The sequence below is a fragment of the Geotrypetes seraphini genome, chromosome 15, assembly GCF_902459505.1.
Source record: "Geotrypetes seraphini chromosome 15, aGeoSer1.1, whole genome shotgun sequence".
NCBI classification, from domain to species: domain Eukaryota; kingdom Metazoa; phylum Chordata; class Amphibia; order Gymnophiona; family Dermophiidae; genus Geotrypetes; species Geotrypetes seraphini.
The window spans coordinates 66,832,777-66,850,017 of NC_047098.1; the positions used below are offsets into that span (position 1 = coordinate 66,832,777).

Below are 17,241 nucleotides of genomic sequence, written 5' to 3' on the forward strand. Positions count from 1 at the left end.
GTGGGGGCAGGGCCGAAGGCCAAACTGGGAGGTGCTGGGTTGGAACTGGGCAGGGCCAGGCAGAACAGGGCGGAGCCAAGTGTTTGAATTTTTGCAGCCCCAAAAATGGTAACCCTATGTCAACAGTCTCCATGACACTGTTGCTGACTTCACGGGATAGAGAGTTAACAATGCAGTTTGCATGCGACCATCTTAAGGGTTGAAAAGTAATAGGAATTAGGCATGGAAGTGAATATTATACACATTTCAAATAATCACATGACTCGTGTCCAACAAAAAAAACAGAAGGCATGAAATGGTGGGGATTAGAACTCTGCACTCACCATTTATCATCTCTGGTGCCATCCAGTAAGGGTTCCCTACCACTGTGTACCGCTTTCTTCGATCCCCTTTCTTCAGGTTCCTCAGCTGATCCGACTCATTCTTTTCATCCACCATAAGCCGGGCAAGTCCAAAATCTGCCACCACCACACTCTTATTCTGAGAAGGGAAGAGATGGGAGTGTGGGCGATAGGCAGATAAGAGTGTATGTGGGGTGGGGAGGGGAGGGTTCAGTTGTTCAGCAAGACAGACACTCATCATGCGAGGGCACAGTGAAGGGGTGGGGAGGGAAAAGAGACAGGACAACAAAGCTTAGGAGACATACAGAGTCAAAATTGATGGTGAGGAGTGTACCAGATCAAAATGGCCTCAACAAAATAGCTCAAACACAAAACAGCCCCGAGTTTCAAGTTTATTTAAAAATTTGATTTAATCGCAAAATCTTAATCCAATGCGATTTACAAATAACAATAAAATCAGGGTAAAAAGAAAAACACATTGATTGAACCAAACAATAATACGGCTTTTGACCAACACGATGCATCAGGGAGAAAAAAAAAAAAAGAGGATTAAATACAGTTTATAAATAAAATAAAAAGGGCATGGGTAAAGAAACAATAGGATGGGGAAAGGTTACCCACTCAATTTTCACTTAACAGCATTATTAGTCCACTAAAGAGTATCCTAATTATTTAGAGTTCAAATAACTCAGTTAAAGGCATCCTTAAAAAGCCAGCTTTTCAGGAGACCTTTAAATTTACTAAACGATTTTTCTTCCCTTAAATTAAGCATGAAGAGGGCAAAGCCGGAGCCTGAGACGCCGTTAAAAGCAACGGCTAAATCTGGGGAAGTGGATGTTGGAAAAGAGCTGAAAGCAATTAAAGAAACTGTGATGGACACGGCAAAAAAAGTAAATACGATTACGGAAGAAATGTCTGCTATAAATAAAAGGCTGGAACAAATAGAAGTTAAATCAGCAAATATAGATATGAGACTGGAGGCAGTGGAAGCAGTGGCAGCAAGGAAAACGGTGGAACAAAAGCAAATAGACCTTCTTACCCGGGAGCTGGAGGACCTTTCTAACTGTGAAAGACGGCATAATTTGAGGGTCTTAGGTCTTCCGGAAGGGGTGGAGAAAGGGAGCCCTATTTCCTTTTTGGAGAATTTGCTGACCAAAATACTGCCTGTCAAATCGAAGTTTCCAATTGAAATAGAAAGAGCGCATAGAGTACCTGCTAAGAGGGATGAGAAACAAAAAGGTCCTCATCTCTTAATTTTTAAGCTCCTCAGATATCAGCAGGTTTTGGAAATTATTCAGCTGGCCAAACAGAATAGGAATTTAAAATGCCAGTGGGACCGTCTTAATTTTACGTTCTGGTGGCCAAATTTATGTTTAATATATAAATATGAAAAAATGAATGCTGACTTGTCAGGGAACACAAAAAATTTTCAAATTAATATGGGGCCCATTGATGTCTTTTGTAGAATTATTATAGTTTTAATTTTTATTGACGTATTAATTGCCCATCTGGGGGTGGGGTGGGTGGATGGATATATGTTTAAATGATTCTCTGATTTCTGATCTTTTCTGGGGTGGTTGGGAGGGGAGGAGGGTATTTTTTGGGTTCTGATAAACTGTTTCTGAATGTTTATAAGTGCTTAATTCTTAAGGTTATAATGCACTTTTTGTAAGATCTGAAAATTTTATAAAGAATTAAAAAAAAAAAAAAAAAAGAAAACCATCAGCTAGATCTCATACATGTTCTTCCATTTAATTTTGTAATTATATTTTTTAATCCAACAATTAATTCTGATTACAAATTTTAATTGCTACTCATCTCTAATTTCAGGTGCATTAGAAAGGTGTTATATAAAGAAGAAACCAGAAACAGTGTGTGACAGACATCAGAGTGTAAGGAGAGCAGCATTTACCTCGCGCACCAGACAGTTGAGAGAGTTCAAGTCTCTGTGGATGATATTCATGGAGTGAAGGTAAGTCTGCAGTGAGAGAGAGAACAATAATGAGGTTAAATGATCTGGATACCAGCAGCGTAACGAGGGAAGGAGGCACTTAGGGTGGTGGCACCCAGCATTGCTGCACCATGTGCCCCCTTCACTCTTCCTTGCTGCGCATGCCCCGCCTCCTGCTTCAAATCTTTACATGGTAGTGCAGTGTTCTTCAACCACCGGTCCGTGGACCGGTGCTGGTCCACAGAAATTTCTTGCCGGTCCACAGGGCCAGCACTTGCATCGGGCCTGAGACAAGTGTTCTTCAACCACCAGTCTGCGGTGCGATCAATGCGGTGTTATCTTCTGGCTGGCTCCCTCTTCCTCACTGCCACAATGCACAAAGTCACGGGCAGCAGCTCCTACGCCTGTGCTGCACTTGAACCGGAAGCCTTCTCTCTGACGTCGCAATGTCAGAGGGAAGGCTTCCAGATGAGGCGCGGGACATGCGAGGAGCCGCTGCCCGTGGCTTTGTGTACTGCGTCAGTGAGGAAGAGGGAGCCGGCCCGAAGATAACACAGGGGCAGCAAAAAATAGCCAGTCGGGAGCAGGCCAGAAGGTAAGGCACAGCATGGAGGGAGGAAGGGAGACAACAAAGGTAGGGGGAATGATTTTATTTTTTAATTTAGTGATTCATTTGTGTCAATTTTGAGAATTTTCATCTGCTATCTGTATTTTGCACTATTCAGGAAGAAATGCATTTGTTTCTTTTTCTCTGGGGTTGTACTGCATGCACAGTCTTGCATCTTAGGGTTTAGTTTGTATATATTAGTACTTTTAGTTTGTGGTCCCGTGTTTGCATAGGGGTTATCTGTGTTCTAGTAGGAATGAATGTTGAGATGCCTACACTGTGTTTTGTGTAGTTTAATTTTGTAGTTAACCATTATGTGTTGTTAATAAGATTATATTGTGTGTATATATGAAAAATGAATGGAAAAAATAGCGATAAATTAGAATTATTATGGGGCAAAGATGGGTGGGGTCTGGCCCACAACTTAGCCCAGTGTTCTTCAACCGCCGGTCCACAAAATAATTCTTTTATTTCTGCTGGTCCATAGGTGTAAAAAGGTTGAATAACAGTGTGGTAGTGAGCAGCATCTCTTCCCTGCTGCTCATGGCACCCTCAACTCTCCCCATGATGTTACTTCCTGGTCCCTTAACCAGAAAGTGACATCAGAAGAATAGCTGAGGTCAGCGCAAGCAGCAGGTAGGAAATGCTGCTGGCGAAAATTTGAAGAGATGGGAGGGGAGGAGAGATACCGGCAACCCAGCCAAGATTTTGCCCGGGGAAGTCCGCCCCTCCCCCCCTTGCTATGCCACTGTTGGATACTAAGGGCTAGATTCTGTAAATGGCACCCAAATATACATAGAAACTTGATGGCAGATAAAGGCCAAATGGCCTATCCACTGTCTCCTCTTCGCCCTAAGAGATCCCAAGTGCCTGTCCCACCACTTCTACCTGGAGATTATTCCACACATCTACCACCCTTTTTGTAAAAAAGTATTTCCTTAGATTACTCCTGAGCCTATCATTTCTTAACTTCATCCTATGCCCTCTCATTCCAGAGTTTCCTTTCAAATGAAAGAAACTTGCCTCATGTGCATTTTTGCCATGTAGATATTTAAATGTCTCTATCGTATCTCTCCTCTCCCACCTTTCCTCCAAAGTATACTGTATAGCTTTAAGTCTATTCCCTTATGACGTAACCACCTTCCTCTGGACTGACTCCATTCTTTTTATATTTTTTTGAGGGTGCGGCCTCCAGAATTGTACACCAGAGTCTTATACAGGGGCATCAATACCTCCTTTGTCCTACTGGTCATACCTCTCCCTATGCACCCTAGCATCCTTCTAGCTTTCGCTGTCACCTTTTCAACCAGTTTGGCCACCTTAAGATCATCACATTCAAACACACCCAAGTCCTGGTCGTCTGTCATGCACTTAAGTTCTTCACCCCCTAAACCGTACCATTCCCTTGGGGTAGGGTTACCCAGACATGGCCTCTTTTTAGAGGACTGTTTGAATGTCCGGATTTTGGACTCACTCTCTCTAGTCCAGCCCCCACCCCAGAGTCAGGTCTGGCTCTCGTGAGTCTCCCCTGTCCCTAGTACCTTCTCTGGCACTGCAATTTAAAAACTTCAGGCAGCCTGGAGCTTTAGTGATGAGATCCTTCTGACGTCGGCCTTCCCCAGAAGCCTTCACTCTGCAGCACTTCCTGTTCCTGCATAAGCAGAATGCTGCAGAGTGAAGACTTTCGGGGCAGAAGAATCTCATCACTAACACTGCCGGCTGCCCAAAGTTTTCTCTGCATACCAGAAACAAGAACTTAGGCACCCCCTATAAGATTATCGTCTCACTGGAGTTTGCATCTGCACTGCTGTGGTTGCGTCAGGACCTCACTCCCTGTTTCAGGATGTCAGTGTTATCAGACTTGCTATTTGTGTGGCTCTGGGTGGACATGTATGTGCTGGCATGTCAAACTCACCATTCCTGCTGCGATGTCCCTAGCGAAACTCACTCTCTGGCTCCAGGGATAGTGACTGTCCTGTGGGAAGAGCAGCTTTTAGCAAGCAGAGACAAAATTCAAGCCCCCTCTTCTCACCCCCCAAGTTCCTCATTACCCTCCTAAGACATAAGGGTTGCCACAGTGGGTCAGACCAAGGGTCCATTTTTCCAGTATCCTGTTTCCAGTAGTGGCCAATCCAGGTCACTAGCAGAGTCCCAAAAAGTACTAGATTAAATAAACGGTGCTTTTCTCCAGGTCGACCTTAATAATGGTTTATGCAATTTTCCCTCAGGAAATTGTCCAAACCTTTTTTTCAGAATTTTGCAGACCTCTTATCACTGATTAATTTACGTATTTGGGGGTGACTGACAACTACTGACTTTCTTTTTCTAAACAAACTTTCTGCTGTGGTTAAGAAAAGATTTCACAGCCTGAATCCCACAAAGGAGATGATTTGGATAGGCTGGAGTCAGAACCTAAGGACATACCAGGTGGACTTCTAAGGACTATGGCCCAAAAATAACAAAGAAAAAAAAGACATTTTAATTCAATCATGAAATTGTAACTCATGTAATTACAGGGCAGACTGGATGGATCGTTCAGATCTGTTGTCATTTACTATGTAACAATAATTTCTAGTTCCCCAAATCTAATATCTTCACTCTTTCTGTATTCTTGTCATATTGTCATAGTCAAAACGCACTAATAATCTGTTCCTGCTCTTTAAAGGACATCTGATTTCAGGCTGGAAGGTATAGAGTGAAGTGGAGTGGGTGTGATGAGGGGAGTCTCTCCAGCCTAGAAGGGAGTAGTCCTATATCCATGGATTATTGACTAGTTGTAGTGAGGAAACTTAGCTCTCTGAGCTGGAGGTGGTGGGAGAGCAGAGAAGATTCTAGGCTTTCTGGGCTAGATATGTGTTGGCGTTACCAACTGAGGTGTGTGTGTGTGTGGAGGGGGGATTATTGGAGTCTTGCCCACCTGAGTTAGGTTAGGAGGAGGCTCAGGACTCAGCTCTTGGAGGAGAGAGGGGTTTCTTGATGAAATGATGTCTTACCATGCTTTTGATGATGCCACGTAGCGTGCCCCCTTTGATGTACTCTGTGATAAAGTTCAGCCTCTTGTCTTTGTACAGTACCCCGATAAACCTCAGCACATTGGGATGCTCCAGGCAACGCATAACCTTCACCTGTACAAAGCAGCACAGAACATTTCCATCCCCCCATTAACAATCAAGCTCTCATCAGGGAGTCATCATGCTGACCTTTTGCCTATCTCTCCTAGACCTACTGTGTGGGTCTGTCCAATCTCATTGGGAAGCCACCACACAGGTTCTTTTATTTCGCCCTTTATTGTATTTTCATTTCAAGATTGTAGTTCTTGCCCTTTTCCTTCAGTTCCAATTTGTCTAGAGTTTGTTTATATGTCTTACTAACCACCCCTGTATTGTCTTTTTCCTTTTTAACAATAAATAATAATAATTTATTTATATCCTGCGATACCAATCCATCCTCTTCTCTCTGCACACACTACCAAAACCCTTGTCCAAGCTCTCATCACCTTGTGCTTAGACTACTGCAACGTACTTCTCTCTCACCTCTTCAATCCGTTCAAAATTCTGCTGCACGACTCATAGTCCGTGAGAGCCGCTATTCTCATATTACCCCTCTCCGCAAGTCACTTCATTGGCTCCCCGTCCATTTCCGAATATAGTTTAAACTCCTCTTGCTGACTTACAAGTGCATTCACTCTGAAGCCCCCCAATATCTCTTCCCTTATCTCCCCCCTATGCTCCTCCCCGTGATCTCTGTTCATCGGGTAAGGCCTGCTTATCTGTACCCTTCTCTTCCACTGACAGCTCCAGACTCCGTCCCTTCTTTCTTGCCGCACTGTATGCCTGGAACAGGCTGCTTGAATCAATACGTCATGCTCCATCCCTAGCAGTATTCAAATCTAAGCTAAAAGCCCATTTTTTTGAAATTGCTTTCAACTCTTAACTCCCACTCCCTGAGGTCAGATATCTAGACCCACTTTATCATTTCCTCTACCATAATCTCCCCAACCCTGAAATGTTCTGTCTAAATTAGATTGTAAGCTCTTCTGAGAAGGGACTGTGCTGTATGTTAAAATGTACAGTGCAGCGTCTGCCTTTCAGCGCTATAGGAATAATAAATAGTAGTAGAAGTACAGTTCAAAGCAGTTTACATCAAGAGAAGCTGTCAAACAACAGCGAAACACATGCCTGAAATACATCACTGAGATAATGTAAAGAAATTTATCATATAAGGAAGTTTTCAGAGATCTAAATGTTTGATAGGTAGAACAAATGATTAACAATTCACTTAGTTTTACTGAGTGCAATTTTTGTAGTGTACTATTGTACACCACCTAGAAGCCAGATTTTTAATATATTGGAAACCCCCCCCCCTACTCAGCTCTAATCAAGGTGTCTTTGTATACAGGCTCACTTCTTATTTCTTCCATTAGCTCGTCTCAGGGAACCATCAAACAAGGCCCTCAACTCTTCTTCCTATTATCTAGCTCTCATCAGGACTCAGCATGCACCATGCAGGAAGTCATGTGGTGCCAAGACTCACCTCCTTGAGGAATGTCCTTTGAGTTTCCTCGTCAAACCTTATCAGTTCTTTCATCACCATCACTTCCCCTGTCTCTCGATGTGTCACCTGGCAAAAGACCGGAAGTGATGTCAGTGCTGGTGGCAGTGTTACCTTGGGTGACAACATTCAACCAAGACCTAAGGAAAGGACCTTGGTGTGGCAAAACACTGCATCCAATTGCACTGTACAATCTTAATAAGGCAGCCTTTCCATTCACTTTTTTGGCCTGCTGCAATGTTAAGAGTCTATATAGAATTTAAGAGCGTGAGCCCACTAGGAGCAGAAAAAAGTACCTGCATATAGTATATATGTAAACTGCTTTGATTGTACCCACAGAAAGGCGGTATATCAAATCCATTACCCTTACTGTTATCCAAAAACAGAAATGCAGAGCAAGTACTTTTTACCTTAGATTTCATGAGGTACATGAACTTAAAGGTGAGGCACAAGGTGCACTGGGAACTCAGAAAAATGGCCTGGTAGGGAACAGGATGCAATGGGTTCTTAAAGGTACGGGTTGGGGGCAGGGGTTGGTACTTGGAGAGGCTGGGGGCAACAGGTAGTGGGAGCTTGGAAGCCAGTGATGTCACATGCCTTGGGGTTTTTTTAGGTGATAGTGCCGCTAGACGCCGTGGAGGAGGAGACTGCCTACAGGACATGCCACATCTTGTAGGCAGTCAGCCGCCGCCAGGGCCTCGCCTCCTCTCCGCACCTCTTCTTTTTCAGCACCCCGTCTGGAGGGCCTTCGCACATGTCCAGACATATGTGAGTGACGTCACTGCACTTCCGGGTGCCCTCAAGCTGCGGCTGCCGTGGCTCATAAAGCTTGCGAGTGCTTTAGACAATGGGTGCGTTTGGGGTCTTTGGAGCCTAGGGGATGCCTGGACCAGGCATTTGTCTTTGGGTGTTTTGAAGTGTGTTGGGGAATTGGAGTTGGTATGTTTGGGGTGTGTTAGCCCCCCTGTACTCTTCGTAACTGAAAAACGACTTCTATCTTCTGGGAGTAAAGAATGAGGAAAGTGAAAAAAGGAGAAATTAGGGATTCATTTTCTGTCCTTTAATCCTACTAGAACCTGTAGGTTTATGTCTATCAACCAGCAGAAGGAGAGAGACCAAAGACCTGTGAGCTCTACTCTTTAAGTGCACCAGGAAGACTTAGATCTTCAGTATTTTGTAATGACAGAACAATGGAGACAAGGGGGGGTTGATATTCAAAGCCATTTAATTGGCCAGAAATGGCTCCCAGACAGTTAAATTGCATGTTTGGGGCTAACTTCTCATTTCCAGCGCCACTTAACCAGTTAGTGCTGAACTGAATACTGGCTATTTGGGGGGTGTTCCGGAGGTGAAGCCCGTACTTAGCCAGTTAAGTGCTGATATTCTGTATTGAAAACTCTAGATTCCAATAAAACTGCTTACATTGCAAATCAGCATAAGAGCGATCTGCCATTGCTTGAATAAAACTTTGGAAACTTAAAAAAAAAAAAAAAAAAAGAAAAGATATCTAGATGACACTGTCAAGGCCCTCATTGACATTCTAATTAGACCACAGAGGGCATTGCCATATAAGCTAGAATCATCTCCAGGAAAGCAGCATCTACTAACTCAGAGAATTACAAACTGTGTGCCGTGAGACGCTGCCAAGGAGGAGAGGCACCGATGCCGGCTGACTGCTTACAGGATGTGCCTCTCCCAGTGAGAGGCATGTCTTGCAGGCAGTCAGCCAGTGCCAACGACTCTCCTCCTCGCTGGCGTCTCTCCTGCTCTCCCCGCACCTCCCCTCCTCGAGAATCCCCCACCGGTGAAGTGACAGGTTCAGGGTCGCGACGTCATGCATGCACGTGATGTTATCGCACTGACGTCCGCGCACATCCGGATGTTCGGGCCATGGCACCTGGTTTAGTGTGCAGGACATTGTACTAACGCTACAGTCTTATCCTGAGGAAAACCACGATCCTGTTGAATCCAAGGTTCATCAAGCAAATCTCTCCCACCTGTACCCTTCTCTTCTTCTGCCAACTCCAGACTGCACCCTTTCTCTCTTGTTGCACCATACCCCTGGAACAAACTGTCTGAATCACTACTTAAAGCTCCATCCCTGGAACTATTCAAATCCAGAGAAAAAGCCCACTTCTTTGAGAATACATTTGACTCATAATCCCTTCATGCTAAGAACCGTAAGTTCCTAAGCTCCTACTTGTCCTGTTGTCTGTTAATTTTGGATTGTAGGCTCTACTGAGCAGGGACCGTCTCTTAAATACGCTGCATTTGCCTATCAGTGCTACAGAAATGTTAAATAGTAGCAGTAGTTGAAGCCAAGTCTGGAGCCCCAAGGCTCAAATGCCAAAAACTTGTCTTAACAAGGACTCCAATTTGCAATCCTGCACCTTATGTATATAGAGCCTCTTTAGCAGGGACAGTAGGTTTTTTTTTTTGTAACCATTAACAAGGCATCTACCTTAGGCTATCTCAGCTTTTCTTTCTCACCCAGAGGTAGAGCTTAGCCATAAAACTACCCACTCAAACTTGCCAAAATTTGATCTTCCATTGAGGGAAGTTCCTAAACAGGGGTCTCAAAAATCACCGCGGAGAGTTCTTTCCGAGGGATTGTCTCCTTTCCCCACACTGTTCAGAGACTGCAGCTGAAATCATCCACCGAGATTCCCAATTGTCTAAAGTTTCCAAGTATCACCTTTTGGATATGGAAGCTCCTGCAAGAAGTGGGAGAAATTCTGCACTTTAAAATGAATGTTTTGAGAAGGTCGATAGGAAGGGCTGCTTGTTGGGCGTCAGGGGGTCTTATGGGGAGAGGGTTGTAGAGTTGGTTTTGTATTACTGATGCTGCATTCTTGGGAGTTCTAGGGACTTTTAATAAGAACTTTGATTGCAGTCCTATTTATGATGTTACTACTAATACTAAAACAGCACAATAATATAACCCTGATTAAATGATAGCCAATAATAACCAAGATATAACAACACTAAAGAATTGGCTAACACACCTTGTCCTTGGAACAAAACAGTCTAAAGAAGTGAAACAGATCTATGAATTTATAAATGATGGACATCAGTAATGAAGAGAAACAAGATTTCACAATTGATGAAATTTGTAAGTGAAATGTGAGTGCAGAATAATACTTCAAGTGATCTGAAAGCTTTATGGGTCGAGTACTGAAAAGAGGTGACAAAGATGGTATTTGTGATGAACTAGTGACTCACATCCCAATTGATTCCGGTGCTATTAGCCTTTCGCAAATCGTTAAAGGCTTACTTTTTTCAGAAAGCTTTTGGAAATGGAGATCTGTTCACTTGAGCTATTAAATTATTCGTTTTTACATTACATTAGTGATTTTTATTCCGCCATTACCTTGCGGTTCAAGGCAGATTACAGAAGAGGATTTCTGGACATGTCCAGAGGTGTTACAGAGTAGAGCGGGTTGCTTCAGAGGATTGAAATGTTACATACGGTGTTAGTTAGTTGCTTTTTGTATATGATTTTAGTGTTTTATTCTTTTAAGAAATTCTCTTATTTTATGTTTGTTTACTGATTTCTGCACATACTTTTGTAACCCGCATAGATTGTTTGGATATGCGGAATAAAAGTGTTTTCAAATAAACTGAATAAATATAAAATGCATGTTTTATGCAGCAGGACCTCCTCAAAAACTCCAGGGGTTAGCAAAGGACTTGCAAAGGCCTCTGATGTTTCCAGTACCCCTCTGAGAGCTTGCTTCCATGACCTCCGAGGGAGCTGTAACTGAAACCACCTTAGAGAAGCAGCATGTCAATATGGCCGACCTTCCTGTGGTTTCTCCCCAAAACCGCGGAACTGTGTGGCCAGAGATGAAAGCTCTCCACCTTTCCCTGATAAAACCTTTTTGACCACTGCAGTGCTCTCCCAAGCAGCCAGTATTTGTTAAGAGACCACCGAGGTAGGAGGCACACTCTCCAGCCGCACCCTATTGGCTCCCTTATCAGGTAGAGCACTTGGCGCGCTCTGCAAGGACCTCTATTACACTGAGGCCGAAGGTCTTCTTGGGTGCTTAGACTGTGTCTGTAAACAAGCCTGGTGCTGTAGCTATCCAAAATGGATGCCTCTATAAGAGTTAAATGCGGCTGTCTACCCAAGGTCTCTCAGGTTGGCTAAGAACCCCTACCCGATCTTTCAGCTTAACCTCAGAAGCTCACTTACTGACACATCGGTATTGTGATTCTGCTGAAAGAAGCACAAAATAAAAAAGTTATCCTGCTTTTAAATGTATTTCTGTTTTTCTGCATATATTCCAAAGAGCGTGGGGAAGGATCTCAAAGTCCTCTGACATATCCTATCTACTCCAATTAAAATTAAACTCTTGGCCTCCTGACATTTATGCCTATATGCAGCTGACCCATTATATCCAAGTTTTGCAAAGGGAGGGGTTGGTATTGGGGGTGGGAACTCGGTTGGGCACCTTGTTTCACCAAGGGGATGACGGTGTCCTCTCCAAATCATACTTTCAATGGACCCTTGAACCTGTTAGTCAGAGGGGGAATTATTCAGAGATTGTGGCCAAATGGACAGTAGAATTAGGGGTGCAGGTGGGTGAGGATGCCATAACGAGGCCCCTTCGCTATATGCAGTGTATATTATAGGGAGAATGTTTTCCAGGTGGTTTTGCGAGCTTATGTCTCCCAAGTTTAGGCATTTCATATGAGCTTAACGGAACTTAGACGCTGCCTCAAATGTCACCAGGAGGATAATACTTTAGGGCATGCTCTTGGCTCGACCCCCACATTCAGGAATTTGGGGGGGGTAACCTTTGTGCTTTTCTTGGAGCTGTTCTTCAGAAGGTACTGACCCTCTCCCCTGAGTTGGTGACCTTCCTTCAGTGGGAGGGGCTGCTCCGGAGAGGGGGGGGAGAGAGGCAGACAATTGATTCACAAGGTAATTATAGTGGGTCAGAAGTGTAATTTGCAGCATTGGCTGGAGGAAGCTCCATCATCATTTTGGCATTGGACAGTGACATATCATTCCCTTATGCTCTTGGAGGCTCGTGCAACCACCCCTATACATAAACAACAAAAGAGTTTTTGGATGATCTGGGAGCCTTATATCCAGCGTTTATCAGCAAGGGCCCGCAGCTTTGTCTTGAACACCTTGAATTTGTAAGATATGAAGCTGAAATATAATTCTTTGGGAGGTATAATAGAGGGGAGGGTATATAGGATTTCATAGGATGGTCATTGAGAGGAAAGGGGATTAAGAGGGTACGGATAGATCTCTTGGCTCACTTCCTTTAGGTTTTTCTGGTTTACTTGGACGCTAGGTACTCCTAAGGAGCAATCTGATTTGTTATGCTCATAGCTATGTCAGGGTATAGGAGATTTATCTGGTTTAGCTTCTTTGTTTGCTGTGTTTCTTTGACTGTTTTGATATTTGGGAGGGTAGGGGGCTAGTTGTAAGTGTGTTAGTTGAATAATATGACAAAATGGAACCCTTGCAATTTGTATCTCACTTTATTGTGTATTATATGCAACATGGTGTTGTGTTTCCAATAAAACACCTCCAACTAACCCAGGAGCTGTCATTTGCAACCAGTCTAGAAGCCGCAAGGACCACCCATCACTATTTGCTGGAGACAGAAAATACTGACAATCTAAAGCTGCATTGGGCCCTTATAGGGTAGAGCTCAGAGATCTCTCTCTGATCTCCATATCTATCTGTTGGTTGACAGGTACAAACCTACAGGTTCTAGATTGGTTCAGTAAGGAGGATACAATACAATACAGTGTCTTATATACCGCAATTCTCTACAAGGAATCTATGCAGTTTACAAGGAATCTATGGAAGAAGACAAGAAAAGGGGAGAGAAGGGAGTAAAGGAAAAGAATAAAAGGTCATAGGGGAAGAAGGGGGTGAAATAATCAGTATAAACACCAATTATCAGAGAGAAGGAGCTGAGACCATTTAAAGGCCCAGATATGCAAGAACAAGTCTCCTTCCTCTGCATTCACACTGCACTCTGGGACTCATTAGGAGCCCTGCCATGCTAACACTCTGTCCCCCCACCCCCACCCCACCCCATTACACCAGCATACCTTTATAGCTTGCCCGAAGCAGCCCTTTCCCAGCACCTCGCCGTGGATGAGGTCCGAAGGGCGGAAGATGCGATGTGTGCGTGACACGACCCGCAGGGACTCCGAGCGAGTGATGTCCTTGCGTTGCGAGAGGGGGGAGCACGTGGAGCTGGAACACGGAGACTTATCTATGCTGCAGCTTCTCCTGAGGGGCGGCAGATAGATGATGCTAAGCACAGTCCCCTGTACATATACATCATTCACAGCACTGCTTCTGGAGGTACACCACAGCAGGAGCTGAGCCAGGGTGCAAAGTGCTCGGTGATGGGCATGGCATAATAAAGACACTAGCAATGGAGGCATGACCTCTGTGTGTCCAGCTCTCTCCCCTGCAACCTCTGAGTACTACCCGCATTTCTATCCCGTTTCCTGAGCTAGGGGTACCTCTAGGGATTGTTCCTGTGCATCTATTGCTTTCTCTATAAATTTATTTCTTCCCCCCCCCTTAGTCATACAAGAGAATAGTTTACCAGAGATTTTCTCTCTCCTTTACCCCCTTCCTACTTGTCTCTCCTTCTCACCCTGAAGGTGTAAGAGAATGGTTATTCTGGAATCCTCCAACCCCCGATGATACCCTCTAAATGAGGTGAGCAGACCCTCCAAGGGCCAGGAAAGGCACTGAAGAAAATCAGAAAATCTGATGCCACATTAAGTAAAGTATCCCCTACATGACTGTCCTCTGGCGCACGGCTCCTGCCTCTCCACAGGGAGTCCGTGATGGCGACCTCAGGGGGCTGTGCAGATCCGCCAAGAGATTGGTGTTCATCAGGGCATTCTCTCTCAGCAAAGCCTCATGGGGGTCGTGTTCAATGGTCAGCTGCAGGAGGCGGCTTGTTTCCTGGAGCAGCAGGTCAATCTGAACAGGACAACACACAGACAAGATGCAGACAGACAGAAAGAGCCACCGAGGCAGAGAAACAGGCAGAAAACGAGCATGCATGAGAAAGATGGAGCATGATGGAGAGAGGCAGACAGACAGACAAAGCATCATCGGAGGGGGGAAGAGAGGAAGAGAAAAAGACAAAGGATTAATAATTATGAACAGCAGATAAATTATTAGTTTTTTTCGCTTTCTCTCTCTCGCCCTTCTGGCTCTCAGCAGGAATCCATTAAGCACGGCTCCTGAAATAAGCAGCGCATGACTGCACAATAATTTAAATGCCATTAGCTTAGAAAGAGTCTGTCAGGCTGCCTCATCTCTCTGTATCTCATTGCTTCTTCTCCTTTTCCTTCTTACTGGTCACATAAGCTCAGGGGCACTGACCACTAATGTCAGTAGAAAGGGATAATTGTCCATCCAAGGCTTTCAGGACCCCTCCCAAATTTCTGCCGGAGAGCCCAGAATCATAACAGTAGCCTAGATCCAGCGACAAAGTTTTAGACAAAAAGAGACAGCTAAGCCCAATGAGTTGGAAAAGGAACAAGGCCCATCGCCATACCTCATCCAGTGGAACGTTTTTGACTGGAGTCCCATTGATCTCCAGGATTCGATCTCCAACATGGATGGAGTTCTTCATATCAGGGCTGATACAGTCATGATCTACTCTGAAGAGAAACACGGAAAAGGGGACAAAAGAGGTCAGTAGGATTCAATCAGACACCACCTTGGAGGACCAACTAGTAGAAACCTGATGACAACAGATATGAAGACCTCAGGCAAAACCACTTATATATAGTGCAAAAAATACGGTAGTTATATTTAAAATTCACTAAATTCTATAAATGGTGCCTTAACTTAGGCGCTGGTCGGCACCCTACCAGCACCTAAGTCCAAAACGCCATTTAAAAGCGGACTTAAACCAAAATTAAAGGTCCCCTCCTCCCCCCACCAAATTAAAGGCACCTATCGGCACTAAAAATACGGCACCGTAATTGTGCCTCTGGAGGCACTTTATGACGTCTAATGCCACTGTTGGCATGGCTAACGTCGGAAATTGCATTAGGCGTCATAAAGCGCCCCTGGAAGCACGATTCATGTCAATGGTAGGCGCTGGAAATGTAGGCCTTGAAAACACCTGTCCTACATTTCCGGTGCCTACCTTTTCCGAAGGCACAATTTTGTAAATAGTGCCTAAAGGTTTTGCCATGTCAAAGGAAATCTACTGAAGTGCTGCTGGATTTAGCATCATTTTCAGCAATTCACAGCTCTGTTCTGCACTTTGCTACTTACTCTGTGACTCGCACCGTGCAGGAGTGATCAGAACCACAGCCCAGGGCGCTGCAGGGCGGATCGATGGACACAGAGAACCCTCTCTTACCATCTGCGGAGGCAGGGATTGACACTAGGGTGACGGTGTGTGGCATTCGGGAGCATGGGGAATCCGGCATTAGCTGATCTATCACTGGAGTAACCACCATCTGATAGTAACAGTGCCCACTGCAAAAGGGGTGGATGGGGGAGGAGAAGGAAGGATGGAGAGACAGTGTTTATGGTTGAAAAGGATGGGGTTTACAGGGTCAGAAGAGGAAGGTGAAATATGTGTTGGTAGATTTTGTGTTAGGGAGGGCAGAGGGTGAGACGTGTGTGTGATGGGGGGAGGGTCACACAGGAGAGAGGGGTACATATGTGGTAGAATCACATGGGAAGGATGTGGGGGGGAATCACGGGGGTGAAAAAGGAGTGTGGTTAAGTGGCATGGGGAAGGGGAAAATGTGTTCAAGTAATGGGGAGAGAAGAGGTGTAACATGTACACAGAGAGGGGTAGAGTGATGAAGTAAAGGAGAAACCCACCCCCCAGAATGAAACCAAAGATTATTAGAGTCCAAAAAGATAGGAAAATATCATAGCAAAATAGCTGTTTACTACATAAGAGCAATGGCAATGATGTAGCCTGGTCTCTAGAGTGACTGTACCAGAAATTACATTCATGAATATTTTTAGGAATCAACACCCCTTAAGTCTGCAAGTGACCAAGAGGGCAACGAATTCTCAATTAGGAGTGACAGGATGCTGGGCCAGCAACGCATGTCCATGTAAGACACGGCCAGTTCTGATATGACTTACTGAAGCTTCTATTAATAAATGTCCTAGTAATTATTGCCAGGCCCTCTATGTACCCTCCCAACCCATTTCTCCATCTCTCTCACCTGACACTCTTCTAAGCCTTCAGGTTCCCCCCCTCCCCCCAGGCTTTGGTATGTGCCTCAGTGGAACACTACACGAAAACACCATTTGCCCAGTAACAGCTCCCACTCTCTGGAACGCCCTTCCAACGTACCTTCGCCATGAAACTCACTGACTAAATTTAAAACCAATCTTTAAACTTTTTTATTCAATGATGCCTTTGCTATTATAGCTTAAGGCACAACAATTTTAACTTGATTTAAGAAGTTTTTTATTATTATCCACCAACCCCTCGTTCTTTCCTATCAAGATATTGTAGCTCCACCCACTTCCCTATAACTATCTTACCCTATTGTATTTTATGTCTGTCTATGTAATATATCTCCTATTCTTTATATTTTCTTTTCCCCCCGTTTTATTGTACACTGTGGTATATCAAAAAACTTAAAGAAACTTGAAACTCACCAGTAGAGTTTAGAGCGCTCCACCAGGGCATAGGTATCACCATCACCAATGAAGGCCCGACAGCTCAGGCAGACAAAACACTCTGGATGATACTTGTGTTCTCCAGCCACCTGCAGAGAGCATAATACAGACACTGCTGAGC

At 44.4% G+C, this 17,241-nt stretch overlaps 1 protein-coding gene and 1 long non-coding RNA gene across 4 annotated transcripts in view; one reads left to right on the top strand and one right to left on the bottom strand.

The window, feature by feature from the left end:
* Positions 1–17,241, bottom strand: part of LIMK1 (LIM domain kinase 1) — a 72,306-nt gene that overhangs the window by 12,669 nt on the left and 42,396 nt on the right. For all 3 annotated transcript variants that reach the window (XM_033921774.1, XM_033921772.1, XM_033921775.1), the window contains 10 exons: positions 17,100–17,209; positions 15,741–15,947; positions 15,010–15,115; positions 14,239–14,426; positions 13,532–13,715; positions 7,433–7,519; positions 5,893–6,024; positions 4,815–4,874; positions 2,254–2,319; positions 324–480 (listed from right to left, as the gene is read on the bottom strand). In XM_033921774.1, the coding sequence (XP_033777665.1) occupies positions 324–480; positions 2,254–2,319; positions 4,815–4,874; positions 5,893–6,024; positions 7,433–7,519; positions 13,532–13,715; positions 14,239–14,426; positions 15,010–15,115; positions 15,741–15,947; positions 17,100–17,209 (1,297 nt within the window). The remainder of the gene's footprint in view (positions 1–323; positions 481–2,253; positions 2,320–4,814; positions 4,875–5,892; positions 6,025–7,432; positions 7,520–13,531; positions 13,716–14,238; positions 14,427–15,009; positions 15,116–15,740; positions 15,948–17,099; positions 17,210–17,241) is intronic.
* LOC117348986 overlaps positions 2,193–17,241 on the top strand; it is a 92,515-nt gene continuing 77,466 nt past the window's right edge. Inside the window, exon 1 of the long non-coding RNA XR_004537079.1 lies at positions 2,193–2,313. This is a non-coding gene — a long non-coding RNA (uncharacterized LOC117348986). The remainder of the gene's footprint in view (positions 2,314–17,241) is intronic.